At 37.9% G+C, this 14,982-nt stretch overlaps 1 protein-coding gene across 2 annotated transcripts; it reads left to right on the top strand.

Moving 5' to 3' along the window:
- The first annotated feature begins 825 nt into the window (after positions 1–825).
- si:ch211-106k21.5 lies at positions 826–13,751 on the top strand. 2 transcript variants are annotated; one of them, XM_087240902.1, is made up of 2 exons: positions 826–933; positions 9,222–13,751. In XM_087240902.1, the coding sequence occupies exons 1-2, from the start codon at positions 921–923 to the stop codon at positions 10,406–10,408; spliced, it is 1,200 nt and encodes a 399-aa protein (XP_087097028.1). In that variant the 5' UTR covers positions 826–920; the 3' UTR covers positions 10,409–13,751. The 2 variants fall into 2 exon arrangements, with proteins under 2 accessions (XP_087097028.1, XP_087097029.1); XM_087240903.1 differs by lacking the exon at positions 826–933 and adding an exon at positions 4,162–6,374 and having other exon boundaries at positions 7,775–13,751.
- The last annotated feature ends 1,231 nt before the right edge of the window (positions 13,752–14,982 follow it).

The following is a 14,982-nucleotide window of genomic DNA, read 5'->3' as shown; positions in this document are numbered from 1 at the left end:
CGTCCGTCCTTCCATTCATTCATCCAGACGCCTGCCTGCACCAACATGTTCTTGTATCAATTGCATTTGCCAGTCTACAGACTAAAGAAGGAACTACCTGTCGAATGCTCCCATCTTGTGGTCAACTCAAACATAACGCCCGAAAGGTTTGTTCTTTTACTTCAGTAGTTGGTTAACTTTTCAAACGATTTTTTTTTTCTTTCTTCTGAACGGGGGCTTTAAACTAAGCAAGTGTTTTGTTTTTTAGCCTCAAGTTAATACCTGGAATTCTCAAAACCAAACCATATAGCTACATGTAAAACATGACTGTAACACAAATAAGAAAGAACATTCAAACTGTTTGATAATTTAAAATATTTAAAAAGTAATACATGACTCTTATGTTTGGTCAATATGCGTCACAGATTTATATTGAAAAGGAGCACGAGGAGCGTGGTGTTGCTATGGTTACCTCAGACGAACGCGATTAATCGCTAGCTTTTGTTAGCGAGCATTTATCGAACTTTTCTATTTTATCTGGTTGGGGGGGTAGAGTTTTTTTTTAATGCTTGACATGAATAGCGTCTAAAATTATATCTGAAACTAATATACAGGTTTAATAGACCCTCCACCGTCAAAGCAACATTTAATAAGGTAACGTTAGTCAGACAAATTATGATGCAAGTCTGCTCTCCCAGGTAACTTTTCCTCTAGTTGTGTTGACACAATTTCCCTCTGCATCACACACACACAGCACAGGAAGCAGAATTTCCACATTCCCGCCGGTGTTGTGTTGATGAGGAGTCAGAACACACCCATAGCACGCGCGCGCGCACACACTACAGTAGAGAGAGAGAGAGGCAGATGGAGCTGCTGCTGCTCTGAGTGCTCTGGGTTGCGGTCATCTGAATGAATGACAGCTCTACCAACAGCTCACAACAATGACACGTGAAGGTAAGCGTCACTTGAGCACTATTCTGTCGCTATTGCACTATTCTGTCGCTATTACACTTGACTTCACGCGAGTGAATTTTACGGAGAGAAAAAAGTTCCATGCACACAAATATGGTTGTTTTGATCAACAAACAAAGTTACTGTATTTAATCGAAACGTATTAAGTGGCTTTGCATTTAAAATTGGGTTTAGTTTTGCATTGCTTCATTGTTATTTTATCGTCGTTGCCCCGTGCAGACTCACTGTAAAGCTGCGCTCGAGTGAAATAAAAGATCCGCTATCTGAGAGGAAACTGCTGGACTGGGTGTAACAGCGCACATTGTTCAGCAGTGAGATCATGGAGGATTGGTTTGAATATACCCATCGCTTTATTGAATTCACAGATTGGGATCAAAACTTTAAGTATGCATCTATTAGGTCACATGCCCTTTATTACCGTTTAAACCTTGCCATACGTATGCTGGTCTCTTTAATCTCACAGTCCTGATCCCTCTTGCACAATATATTGACAATTTAATCAGTTCCCATGACTATAATGATTTAAAAGAAAAGTAGTCCTCAGAATACCATTGGTTGTCTTATTTTTGCTGGATGTTTTGATGTTTTATTTTAACGATTTTGTTAACTATTGCAAGTTTCAGTCAACTAGCAATCGTTAATGCTAACTCCTAAAACCCCTTTAGACTAATACAAGGGTGAACAGACGTCCAACATTTAATCTCTACTTTTAGTTTTCTAACTTATTATTAAAAACAAACACATGGTTTGTCCTGTATCATCCATCCTAAAATCTCTTTAAAGCTAGTCTTCTGTCACACAAGAATAGTTCAATCAAAGGTAACTAATCACATCCAATCAATCCAGATAACTTAAGTCAGGAATCACTTAAAGGGCACCTATGATGAAAATTAACTTCTGGAAGCTGTTTGGACAGTCTGTCTGTATATATATAGTGTGTCCACTGTCGTATTGGAATGATATAAACCCGACACAACATGATGTAAGAGTGCGGTTTTCAAGATGTCCTTTCCGCAGCCCGCAGCTTGATTATGTAGGTGATCATCAACTACGTAGCGGACCTTGTATCAAGGTAACGCCCATGCTACTGTGACAAATGGGTTTAGAGTGGGGGGAGGTGTAAGCGATCGTCGACTTGTACTGCCCACTAAGGTAATACTCATGCTACTGTGATGGTTGGGTTTAGGGTAGGGGGAGGTGTAGGCGATCGTCATCACGTACCGCCGACTAAGGTAACACCCATACTGTAGGCATAATGTAGGCGATCGTCAACTATGTAGTCGACCTTGTATGCCCACTAAGGTAGCGCCCTTGCTACTGTGACGTTTGACCTGGTCAACTACATCATCAAGTTGTGGGCTGCTGCGAGGTCTCGCGGTGTTCCCCACCTACCCAATTGATTGACAGGTGCCATGTCTCCTTAATAACATACACATGTCCACAGAACATGTTTTTGCAAATAAACTGGGATTAAAACATTTGTTACAAATCTCTGTGATTTTTTTTATAAGTTTTATAAGTTGAAAACTTATAAAATAAGTTTTATAAGTTGATGGTGATTATAGCGGATTATAACGTTCGCTATAACGTAACGGATTCAGTAAACGTGTAGTAATGTGTGTGTGTGTGTGTGTGTGTGTGTGTGTGTGTGTGTACTGCAAAATGCATTTGTGTGAGACTCATCATTTCAGAAAGGCTTGTATGAGCTCCACCACCAATACATTAACTAAACTTACTTGGTATTTTTAACTAATGAGCTGGATTTTAGCTTCATCCGAGTCTGTCTCTGTCACTGACTGCTGTTTATCTGATTTAACATATGATGAGACGACGCAATCTCACAGCAATTCATAACTTTTTGATTTAGTGGCTAATTCGTATGAATTTGTACGCTCTAATTTGTACAATTCAGTACGATTTGCTCATCACCCAATGACGGTTGTAGTTGGGGGTGGGGTTATGTGCCACGCCTCCTTTTTAAAATCATACATTTTCATACGACTGAGCTTGCAAGAATTTGTAAGAATTAGCCACTAAACTGACAAAACGTAAAATACTTAAGTTTCCTCGTGAGATCAGGCTGGATGAGAAGCAGATATGCATGTGGGACGCACAAAGCAGCTAATTTGCATTTAAAGCCACAGACTACACAATAAACTACACTGTACTCAAGACACTAAAGAGGGCAAATTCTGGAGGCTATAATAAATGATCTGATGGGTATTTTGAGCTGAAACTTTACAAACACATTCTAGAGACACCAAAGGCTCATCTTGCATCTTGTAAAAGGGGTCAAAGAGGTGCCCTTTAAGTGAGTCAAACATGGAGCCTCTTTACCATTAGTTATAGCACAAAAAACACAAACAGCAGAAACAGTGAATTTACTTTCATTTCATGTAACCATCCACTCAATCAGCACTTTAGTAAAACAGCTTGTAAACAATAATGTTGGATTTACCTCAGGCAACCAAACATTCAGTGTCCAAAACTCTATTTATTAGCAAAGAAGGAAAAAACTCTGGAGAGGAGCACTTTTTCTTAACTTGTTACTGATGTCTAATCTATTGTACAGTATACAACTCTGGATAAAATTAAGCGAAAACTTCAATGTTAGAATACATATGAAGAGTTCAGATGCAAAAACCTTCAAACTGCAAAAAGTTACTATCAAAAATGAGCATATTTTTCAGCTTTCTTTGTTTTTGATGAGTTATTTCATTTTGAAAACAATTAAAATAACTTATTCTTTGCCATAAAAGTGTAATTACTAAATCTAAACACTGGAGCCTGATTAAAACACTCATTTTAGAAGAATTGTATTTTAAATTAAGAGTTTTTTTATTATCTGAACTCATATTCTGTCTCTAGAACATGAAAGCAAACTCAATAGTTGGATTTGTTTAAGTCACGTTTAACAGGCATAGCTGAAAGGATCTTGTTGCTTGTGTGTGTACATTCAGATCAAGTTTTCCTTCATTGTGTGAATGAGCACATCACTAAAAAGTTTCTATTATGGTTCGGTTTCGACTTACAGGATTTAAAATCCATCAGCTCAGTATAAAACAATAGTAGTCAACGGAAAGTCCCCACCGTTATAGAAACAACAAAACCTGTAAGAGAAACATGGGTGTTTAGTTTAAAATGTAGGTGATTTTTTTCAGAGCTTGATTGCTCAACATGAGCCAAGTTTTTTCTTTCCTTTTTTCTTTTAAATTGTGCTTAATAGCCATTAGAGCACATTACGAAGGACTTAATGTGGGTTTGGACATCTCATATTAAATCTGCTAATCTCTAAATGGTGCTACTCTATTACATATATAATTAAAAGATTTACTAGCTGAGTTTCTGTATTAGTTACATCAAGATTTATGATGCTGGTCATTTGTTCACATGACAGCCTTATAATTTTGGTGACAGAAAATCTTCAAACTAGTGTTGGGTAAACACAGCCGATGATATCTGCTGTAAAGTGAGCGCTTTAACTGTACTGAATGCAGTTTCTCAGCTCTCGTTCCTGATGTGGATCGTCTGTGTTGTCAAGGGGGGTTGCACATTCCTCTCCCATTGTTTACATCAGGAAAGTCTGATGCCAGGCCTGTACTTGTGGGGGGAACCAAAACATGCCCTCAACACAGCAGGGGAAAGATATCAGAGCAAAGTTCTTTTAAAGATAACAAAGAATATGCTTTTCTGTCAAGAAACTAATTAAAGAAACATATCAGCAAACAAGTCATATTTAACTTAATGGGATTATTCACCCAAGAAATTAAATTCTGTCATCATTTACTCATCCTCCACTGGTTCCAGACCTTTTTGAGTTTCTTTCTTTTTGTTCAACACAACAGAAGATATATTGAAAAACATCCATTGACTTCCACATTTTTGTACCAACTATGCATATTTTTTTCCTAACATTCCTTAGAATACTTTGTGTTCAACACAAGAAAGAAATTTATAAAAGTCTAGGAACCACTTTAGTAATATTAAACGTGAGGATATTTTCATTTCGGGAGAACTCTACCTTTAAAAGTAATACATTTTCTAATTAAATAAAATGGGTGCATTGTTTCTGATGAATATTATACAGTCAGTGATCGCTATCTCAAACATTTTTTTTGGTTTATAGCAAAAGAAACCTCTTGTAAACTTCAGTTAAATCAAGAATATGTGATTTAATTCCTATATTTAATTGACAAAAATACAATAAAATTGTTTCCAATGTTTTCATTGACCAAAAAAAAAATATGTAATAAATATCAGCAATTTTTGGATGACTACATCACACATGGTGTTGCATTAACTGTTTTTTACCATGTTTAAAAGAAGTTTGTTAAGGTCTGTGAACCGGAGGTTGCTGCAGTTTTTTATTTTCACCATGATGATGCATTTCCAACTGAATTTAAATATTGATTAGGGACAAATTTTGTGCTCTCCTTTCATCTTTTTCTTGCAGCAAACTAACAGATAGTTTAGTTTAGTAATTCTCTGAGCACAAACTTTTCCTTTGTATAATTAGCCATTCTTTGTGTATTGCCTCTTCTTGTAGAATTGCTGAATGCTTCCTCAATTGTTTGCTGCTTTGGACAAAATTGTCTGGTAAATGACTAAGTGTCTAAATATAAAATGTAAGCACTTTTTTTTTGCCGGAGCCATCAAACTTGCATCATCAGAGGCGGACTACATTCCAGAGAAAAGATTTTGATTGAATATTTTTTTTTCAGTGGATTAGTTTGCACAGATTTATTGTTTACATTAAGACTAACATCATGCACTAGGAAAATAAACCTAGTACATTTTGATTTCTTACAGACTTTAAAGTTTTACAAGTACAATTTAGCTGCTTAGCAGTCTGTGGTTGTTGTTTGATTCTCCCTTTCTTGATACATGTAGGTTATATAGATCTGGAGATCTGGACTGAACACCAGACAAAAACTTTCAGTGCATACCAATGAACTTGAATAATTTAATGACCATAGACGTTCCATGAAAAACATTATTTTGATGGTAGTATGGCTTATACATCTCAAAAATGTTAATGGTACCTAGCATTCAACCATGCCATTTGCTCTGCTGCTCAACATCTCAGGACAGATGTTTGCTTGTTCATCCACTGCTCATGAAAGCCTGCATGGTCACGTTAGTCCTTGAGACATAAAAAGACTTAAACTCTTTGTCATTTTTCCATTTAGAAATGGGATTTTTGATTTTTTTCACGATTCTCTTAGAACTTTTAGCTCAGTATTTGATTGCAACGACTGAGATGCTCTTTTTATGCCCAAACTTGACTCCCTCATGCATTACAGTTCAATTAAGATATTCATTGATCTTTTACTATTAATTTGCTTTAAATTCAAAGTGAATCTGGAGAAATTTTGAATTTGTAGTATTGTCATAAATAAAATTTAAAGATGGTGGCGCAGTAGGTAGCACATTCGCCTCATAGCAAGAAGATCACAGGTTCGAGCCTCGGCTGGGTCAGTTGGCATTTCTGTGTGGAGTTTGCATGCTCTTCCTGTGTTCACGTGGGTTTCATCCAGGTGCTCTGGTTTCCCCCACAGTCCAAACACAAGAGCAATAGGTGAATTGGGTAAGCTAACTTCTCTGTAGTTTATGTGTGTGAATGGGTATGTATGGGTGTTTCCCAGTGATGGGTTGCAGATGGAAAGGCATCCGCTGCGCAAAACATGTGCTGGACAAGTTTGTGGTTCATTCTGCTGTGACAACCCCAGATTAATAAAGGGGCTAAGCCGAAAAGAAAATGAATGAATTAAAATGTGAAGAGAACAAAACATATTCTTGATTTAATTGCATTTTACAAAATGTTCCAACTTTTTTCCGGACCCGGGTTATATTACGTCTGATTGATGTACGTGAACAGAAAAGACCTTGTTGTCTTGCACTTCAGCCATCAAAGGAAGTGTGTGTGTGAGATATATTTGTTCAGTTTCCAACCAACCGTGAGCTGCATGGTTGCCAGATTAGATGTTTCTTTGTGAAGTGTGGACTCCTGATCCCAGACTCACCTCATCTCCATGCCAACTTCCACACCACTGACAACAGTGCAGTGTTGCTGTGCACACGGGATCTCTACCTCTGCTCAACCTGAACAAGCTGATCTCTGAAGGGCCAAGCTTACAACACAACAGAAAGAGACAGAATATAATAGGTGTATGTGCATTAGTTCACTCTAAGATGATGAATGTGTTGAAGTCGTTTGTGTTTTGTGGATGTATACATACAAATATAATTGTGTACTGTGTGTATATTAATAAATGTATAATAAATAGATAATATATATCTAAATATTTTTAAAGAATGCTTTACAGTGATATATTTGTGCATATATATTAGATTCAGTACCAAAGCCAAAACTGTAACTAATCTAACAAAAAAAAGTTAAGATCACAGTCCAAAAATGAGCACATCCAAATTAATATATTGGGGAATTTTTTTTAGAAAAAGAAACAAATTTTTATCAATTTTAGTTGAAGTTATTCAGTCATTTTCTTTTCGGCTTAGTCCCTTTATTAATCTGGGGTCACCACAGTGGAATGAACCGCCAACTTATCCAGCATCTGTTTTACGCAGCTGATCCCCTTCCAGCCGCAACCCATCTCTGGGAAACATCCATACACACTCATACACTACGGACAATTTAGCTTACCCAATTCATCTGTACTGCATGTCTTTGGACTGTGGGGGAATACGGAGCACCGGAGGAAACCCACGCGAACACAGGAAGAACATGCAAACTCCACACAGAACCAGCAACCTTACTGCTGTGAGGCAACAGCACTACCTACTTCTCCACCGCGTTGCCTAGATGAAATTAAGTAGTTTGTAATTTAGTTTGCAAAAACACATTCTAAATTAAATGTATTATCTTTTTATTTCTAAAAATGTTAGGTGGCCAAACTCTTATTTTTAATAACTGTTTAATAAAACAGTTGTTTAAATGCTCCAATGATTATTGGCTATATTCACTTAGTAAATGTATAAAAAAATAAAATATTTTAAAAGGGATGTACTCATTTATGCTGATCATATAAGTGCATTACAGTTTTTGCAGTACAAAATTATTTTTTTTAATTTGGGATTCACATTAAAAGTTTATAATATTTTATATTGTAAACAATAAGACAGTGAACAAAATAATTTTTGCGCGTAAATTTACATAATGTTTTTGTGTTTTTCTGTTTACTTCTGACATTTCTGTGAAAAAAGAAATGACCATTTTTGTTTTAAACAAAATAACAAAAAGGTGCCATTTTTCTAGACTTTTATAAAAAGTTTTAGATAACACAGAGAAGAGAATTAAAATAAAGAAAGAGCGGCACTCTTGACGGTTTAACTTGGTTAACTCTAACGGGCTGGTCCAGAGTGTATTTCTAAGGCTTTGTAGTGTTTATAAGATGCAAAACAGTGTGTGCTCATGCTTCATTTGTAGAAAATCACATCATTTTTCATATATATTACTTTGATTATAGACAGCTACTCAGCTAAATTGAAAACGACTATCATATTTCCTAGTTCCCCAAAAGGCCTTAAGAGGCTCTGATTGGTCAGCTTACATAATGTGCTGTGATTTGCAGATCGCCTCCATGTCACCAGTAAAGTGTCACGCCTCCACAAGCATGCGCTTTGTCTCTGCTGTGTAAATAGTGTCAGTCAGAGTAGATGTTAGCTGCATAAGTTTGATCCATAATCGGACAGAAAATGAAAAGGATGAACCTCATGCCTGCTCTCTAAAATCAAATCTGACAAGCATTTAGACCGCATATTAGCTGTCTGCTATAACATTACAGAGCCTCTGGCCATATCCTTTGCGGGGTGTATGCACGTAACCTGAAGGGTTTATGATTTTATTTATTTAATTTTTACCTTCATTTGGATAGGAAAGTTGAGAGAATTGACAGGAAAGAATTGGGAGCAGAGAGAGGGGAAGGATTGGCATATGACCGCGAGGCGGAATCAAACTCAGGTTGCCATGAGCACCGGAGTCCAAGTGTTGACACACTGACCACTACACCACTGGCCCCAAGGAGTTTATTATTCTATTAGCCCAGATGTATTTTTTTTTGTACTCTGTAAAAGCCAATGTCTCTCTTTGAATTAAACTTTGATTGTATTACATTCAGAGATGTTATGTTCACACAGCTACATTACACATCAACTAAAGTTTAAAACATGATATCGTAGCGGACCACCCCTTTAACTGGTTAAATATGATTACTGAAGTTTTGCCTAATCCTTCTGCTTCTTTGTTGTAGGACTTGTCTTTTTATGTGGGTTTGGGTTTCTCCAAATGCTACATGTGACTGAAGGAAACACCGGAGGATGCAAGTGTCCAGCTGCCAGCATTTTGTCTAAGTTTCCACCTCTGATACCCAACGACACTTGCTGCTTGAACTACTCAGGATCTACGTTCAGCCTAGTGCCCTGGGCAGCTTTTTCATCGCAGACAAATCTGCAAGTTTTGGACTTGTCTAACTGTAATATCAGTCAGATTGAAGACGGTGATGCTGTCAGTTCATTGAGAGAGCTGTACCTCAGCCAGAACAGACTCACATCTCTCCCAAATGGCTTCCTCACAAAAGCCTATAGTTTGGAAGTGCTGGATTTGGGAGTAAATAATCTGAAGGACTTGCCCAAGCGATTTCTCCAAAGTTCGCATAAACTACGAGAGCTGATCTTGGGCTGGAACCAGCTGAGCGCTCTTCCTCAGTCATCACTAAAGCCTTCACTACAACATCTAGAGCTCGTTGGAAACCCCTTGGCCTGCACGTGTTCGCTGTGGGAAGGTCTTCGAAGTCATCTTCATGACAACTCCAGCAGCTTTCAGGACCTCGTAGGTAATCTGACCTGTGCCTCTCCTCACATTCTGGCAGGACGGACTCTTTGGTCTTTGACAACCAGTGATGTGTGCCACCTGGCCAACCTGACCGCTCTCTTCATCCTGCTTCCCCTGTTCCTCCTCTTCAGTTTAGTGCTCTGCTGGTGCTGTGGCAGGAAGAAGAAGAAGAAAGAGACCTCATCTTTTAGTCCGACTCGAAAAAGACACAATTCCTCCCACTGCAACGGACGGTGGCCACATGCCAAACTGCCCACCGGGGACTCGGCAGTGTCAGTAAACAGTGGAAAGGAGGTTATACTGAGGAACCAGCTGATGCTTCAGCCCTCGTCCAACTTGTTAGGCAGCACTCGGGACATTTATGAGGAGGTAGAGATCAAACTGGGCTCTGTGGACTCGCTGGCTCCTCCGCCATCCACTTGTTCCACTGAAGGAACTCCAGGAAAGCAGGACCTAGACACAGTGAGTGTAAGCGAGGTGATGAAGGACTCTGCCGATCGGGAGAAGGTGTACCTGACCCAGTCCACTGAATATTACAGCCTAGTTCCCGGGATTGAAATTGAGGACTCAGATCATGGAGAATATGAAAGCGTGGACCTTTCGTGACACTGCAGAAAATGGTGCGTGAATATACACTCTTAAAATAAAGGTTCCATTGGGTGGTTTCACAGCAGTGACTTGAGGGGTTCTCAAACTGGACAAATGTTTTCATTCTTTCTAGAAAAATTTGCAGATGTATGTGTTTGATGCGCTTGCATGGCAGTGACTGGCAATAAGTTTAGTTACAGAAATTTAGATTAGGGTCTAATCCAATATAATAGGAACTAACCAAGGCTTAATTTGTGCCAGAACACGCAAGATCCGGAACCTCTGAAATCTAATCCTGCACCTCATTTTACCGATCCCCCTCTTCCCCGTCTGCTGTTCACTTTCACTTTCTTCCGCGACTCCCCAACCCTCTTTGCTTTCATTTGCAACAAACCCTCACTCTTCACTTTTGTCCTTCATCCGCGACATCCTCCGTCATCCAATGACCCCCGACCAATGACTCTCCTCTTTTGTGCGTAACACATCTCCATCCTTACCTTGATCCATTACCTTGATCTGTTCCGGGACCTTGCAAGTCACAAATTAATCACTGGAACTAACAGTGAAGAAAGTGTAAACAGATTGACCTTTTTTATCTTGTAGTCTACATTTCATCCCCATTTTAATGAAAACCACAACACAATGATGTCCTCCATCCTCCAGTTGTCGATGTTACCATGTGTGCCATGATTATGGTCAGTATATGTCGCTTCAGAGTTGCAAGGCAACCAGGAATATGGCCTATGGGTGATATTAGTTCTCAGGTCACTGGCTTAATGGCTGGTTCTGATAAATGACCTAGGGCTGGTTGCACCAGTAGTGCGTACGTTAAAACGTAGCCTAGTTGTGACTTAAAGCAATACTAAGTTACAATTAAAGCATTACTAAATATTTTTAGTTGCAACACTGAATTTAGTTTAAACAAAAAAAAAAGAGACGACAGCCAGATTAGTTTACATTGAGGAGCTCAAGATGACAATGAAGAATGATCTCCCTCACAGACTTATTTTCCTCCCAAATCTCGCTTTTTTTTAGTTTATAAAAAGAAGAGTTTAATATTTTTTCAAGGAATATTGTATCGATCAATTAAAACGAGAACTTCTCTCTGCTCTTTTCTCTTTCACGTGTAGGATATAAAAAAAATCAAGTTTAATTCTTTGATAACGTCATGTGTATTTTGTGTGCTCTACGGCTCGAGTTGGAGATATGTGCGTCTGTTATTAGTGACTGACTGTAATATAATTTATTTTCATACATCAGATATATAATTGCAGAATTTTAAAGCATTTAATTATTTAAATCCTTTTTATTGGATATTACGTCATTCAGTGTGACTACGCTGGACTATATAAAGAATCTACGGTCTGCCTTAAGAAAATGTGGTGCAACCGAAGTGAGAACAAATTTATTTTCAAACTAGCTATTAGTAAATAAGCCTCTCATGTGGACTTTACGTTTCAGTTTAAGAAAGAACTTATGAACAACTGGTGCAGCCCTACCCTGGTGAGTAAGGGTGTACTCACACTAGGCTATCCGAACCATGCCTGAGCACATCTGACCCCCATTTTCCAGTTCGTGACTAGTGTGAATGCTCTGTACCACACCCAAGCGTGGATCAGTTGGCTGGCCCTATCCTAGTTGGAAGAGGTGGGCCAGAGTGGGTTTGGGCATGGCACACGTAGTGTGTTGCAAAGTGTGCACGAGTGCAAAACTGAAGACATGACAACACTTTTAGAGAACTGCTGCATATGAATTTATTACTTATTCTTACTTTTAAGTGACATGAACTAACATAGGTTATTAAAGATGCAAACCATTCGCTGCATTTCAGCTGCCACCTTCAGCAAGCCTACTATGTGCAGCAGATGACATTTATGAAAATCTATGAGCGTCAAAAGCGTTGGATCTGTTCAGCAAAATATTCTGTTTGTCACTGCGTCCCAAACAACTCAAAATAACACAGCACGCTCTGGCTCGGTTGAGAAGGGTCTGGATGCAGACTTGTTGCAAGGTGAGCTTTATCCATTGCTTTTAATAAGCACACCTAACCCCACCCCTCACGGTGACATCACTAACTCCATTGAGTCTGACATTGCCTATCTGAGATATGCAGTCTCAGTTTGCAAATCCAAGTCTGCATCCAGATACTATTCGCTCGGTTGGTAAAAATGCAATGTGGGTGAGGGCCTCCTAGAAACTACGATATAGAGAGAACTACTTTTTTTTCCCTCTGGCTAATTTCCTGGTTGCATTCACGTCATCAATAGGAACTGTAAAGTAACAAAAGTTCCCAAACAGTGACATCAAGCCCTGTGTTCAACAGAATAAACTACTGCAGGATGGAGGATGCAGTAATCACAGCTGTGTATTCAGAAATGAAATGTAGATCTATAAATTATGCATCTGAGAGAGCAAAAAGGAAACCTAAATCACCTCTGGCAACTTAAGACCTTATAGTGGTTTAAAAAAACTGCACACAAAACACCACAGAAAAAGGAAACATTTAAATGCAGCAAAACATTTGTTTTCTTGAATATGTATATATCCTGTAACACTTTAAAATACTGTGTTAGTGTTTAGTGCCAAATCAGTGTGAGCTTACATCACTGTAGTTCCTATTGATCTGGATTATACCCTACTTTGGAGATGGAGGTATTTAAGTTTCCCCAAAAGTTGTTCCTATAACCAATCAATCTCGGTTTTGAACACACCGAAAGCGTCTCTCATCAATAGTTTGATGAGAACCCCTAACGGATTTGTTCTTATATGAACTACACACTTAAATATCTTTGGGAGCAAAAGAACTTCAAGTTCTGCTTGAAACCCCAGATGCTGGTAAAGAACCTTTATTTTTAAGAGTGTACCCAAAGATGCTAATAAGTACACTGGAGTTTTGTCTATGTTGAACTGGACCACTGGCCATGATGTTTTCCATGATGCTGGTAATAAAGGAAGTCAATGCGCCAGTGCGAAGCCATTACCTTTGCATACAACATGAATGAAATATTGTACTGATAAAGTGTCAAACAGAACTGTTTGCAGACTCAAACAGACTGTTGCCAAGATAAGCTATCATATAGCTGTCGCCTGGATATTTTCATGATGTTACGATTTTTATATCTTCTCCATCTACTGATTTATAGACAGACAGGATGTTTTTACTATTGTAGGATTACTTTGTGCTTCACATTCATTTACAGTGTTTAGTGCCGATGTATTGTGTATTTGGTGTCGAACATAGAAAGAAATATAGAAAGAAAGAAAAAAACTAAAGAGAACCACAGTACAGCCTGTTAAACTTGCAGTTGTAATTACATTTTAAAGCAGTGATTTGCTAGAGTTTGGCTGACTGACACAAAAATATGGAGGATTACTGTTTTAATAACTGTGTTGCAAGCAGCAACTGTTTTGTCAATAGGATCTAGTCTGTATCTGCAATTGGCCACAGCTGATGTAATCATTATTTTGGCTTTGTTAATAATTAATTTAGTTTAAAAACTTGTATAATCAAATCAACAGAACAGCTGTAGTCAAATGAACGGACTCTCAGATAAGATCAGGCTGACTTAGCAAGTAAAATTTAAGATAAGCAGATTTCAGTGGAAAGACTAAATAAAGGAAGAGAGGTCATGTACATACACCACACAGAACAAATAACACTCGGAGTTTACTGATAAACATGACTACTGTCTTTAATGATATAAGACTGAAATTAAATTTTAACAGAAAACTAAATATTAATGTACAAAATTAGAGATGCAGCCTTCACGGTTAACTCAAATAAATTAATTATAAAATAGCAAAAATGAAATAAATAAAATAGAAATATTAAGGGAAAATGATCAAATGACATTAAACTTTCAATAAATTTTAATTAAAATGTATAATATATTATGTTAAAATAAAATGACAAATATAAAAGTGATTTATTAGAAACACGATGATGAAGATGATGATAATAAAACAGAGATTGACAAAACGCACAGTTTTTATAATCCTGGATGCATCTGAGTTACACTGGAAATGAATTTTTTGTATGAATTTATTGAGAGCTTGATTGCAAAAATAAATGCATTTCATTCTTGGCTTTAAATAAAAGCTTTTTCACATAATGTTTGTTTTATTGTATATTTTAAGACCGATTCAAGCTTTTCCAGAGTTAATTAATTGGAGTGTAGACTTTCTAAGTTAAGAAGAAAACATTTCAGATTTGTTAATTATACTCAGTCCTCCTCTGGGAGCAGGTTTGAAGTGAATCTAGCAGATCCAGAGTCTCACACTGACCTTCACAACACACCATTTATCTGCTTCTGTGTCCCCATAATGAGCCACTCCATTCATTAGTGGCTGAAATCACTCAGCAGTAATAAAAAGCTAGCTCTGATTTCCTCCTGTGTGGGAGTTTGTAATTATAGCATTGGGTTACTGGGGCCTAGCAAAACCTGCAGTGCTATAATGGCCTCGGAGGCATCTATACCTGCCCCGCTGGAGTGTTGTGTCGGGTGCTGCTAACTTTTTTTAAATGTTTTTTTTTTTACTTTTACCACGTCATTCAAGTAAGGACCTGTCACATCTGTAACATTTTTTTTTTC

Source organism: Danio rerio, chromosome 2, assembly GCF_052040795.2.
Source record: "Danio rerio strain M-AB ecotype USA chromosome 2, GRCz13ab, whole genome shotgun sequence".
NCBI lineage: Eukaryota > Metazoa > Chordata > Actinopteri > Cypriniformes > Danionidae > Danio > Danio rerio.
Note: the sequence above shows the minus strand (reverse complement) of the source record. Positions and strands in the feature narration are given on the sequence as shown.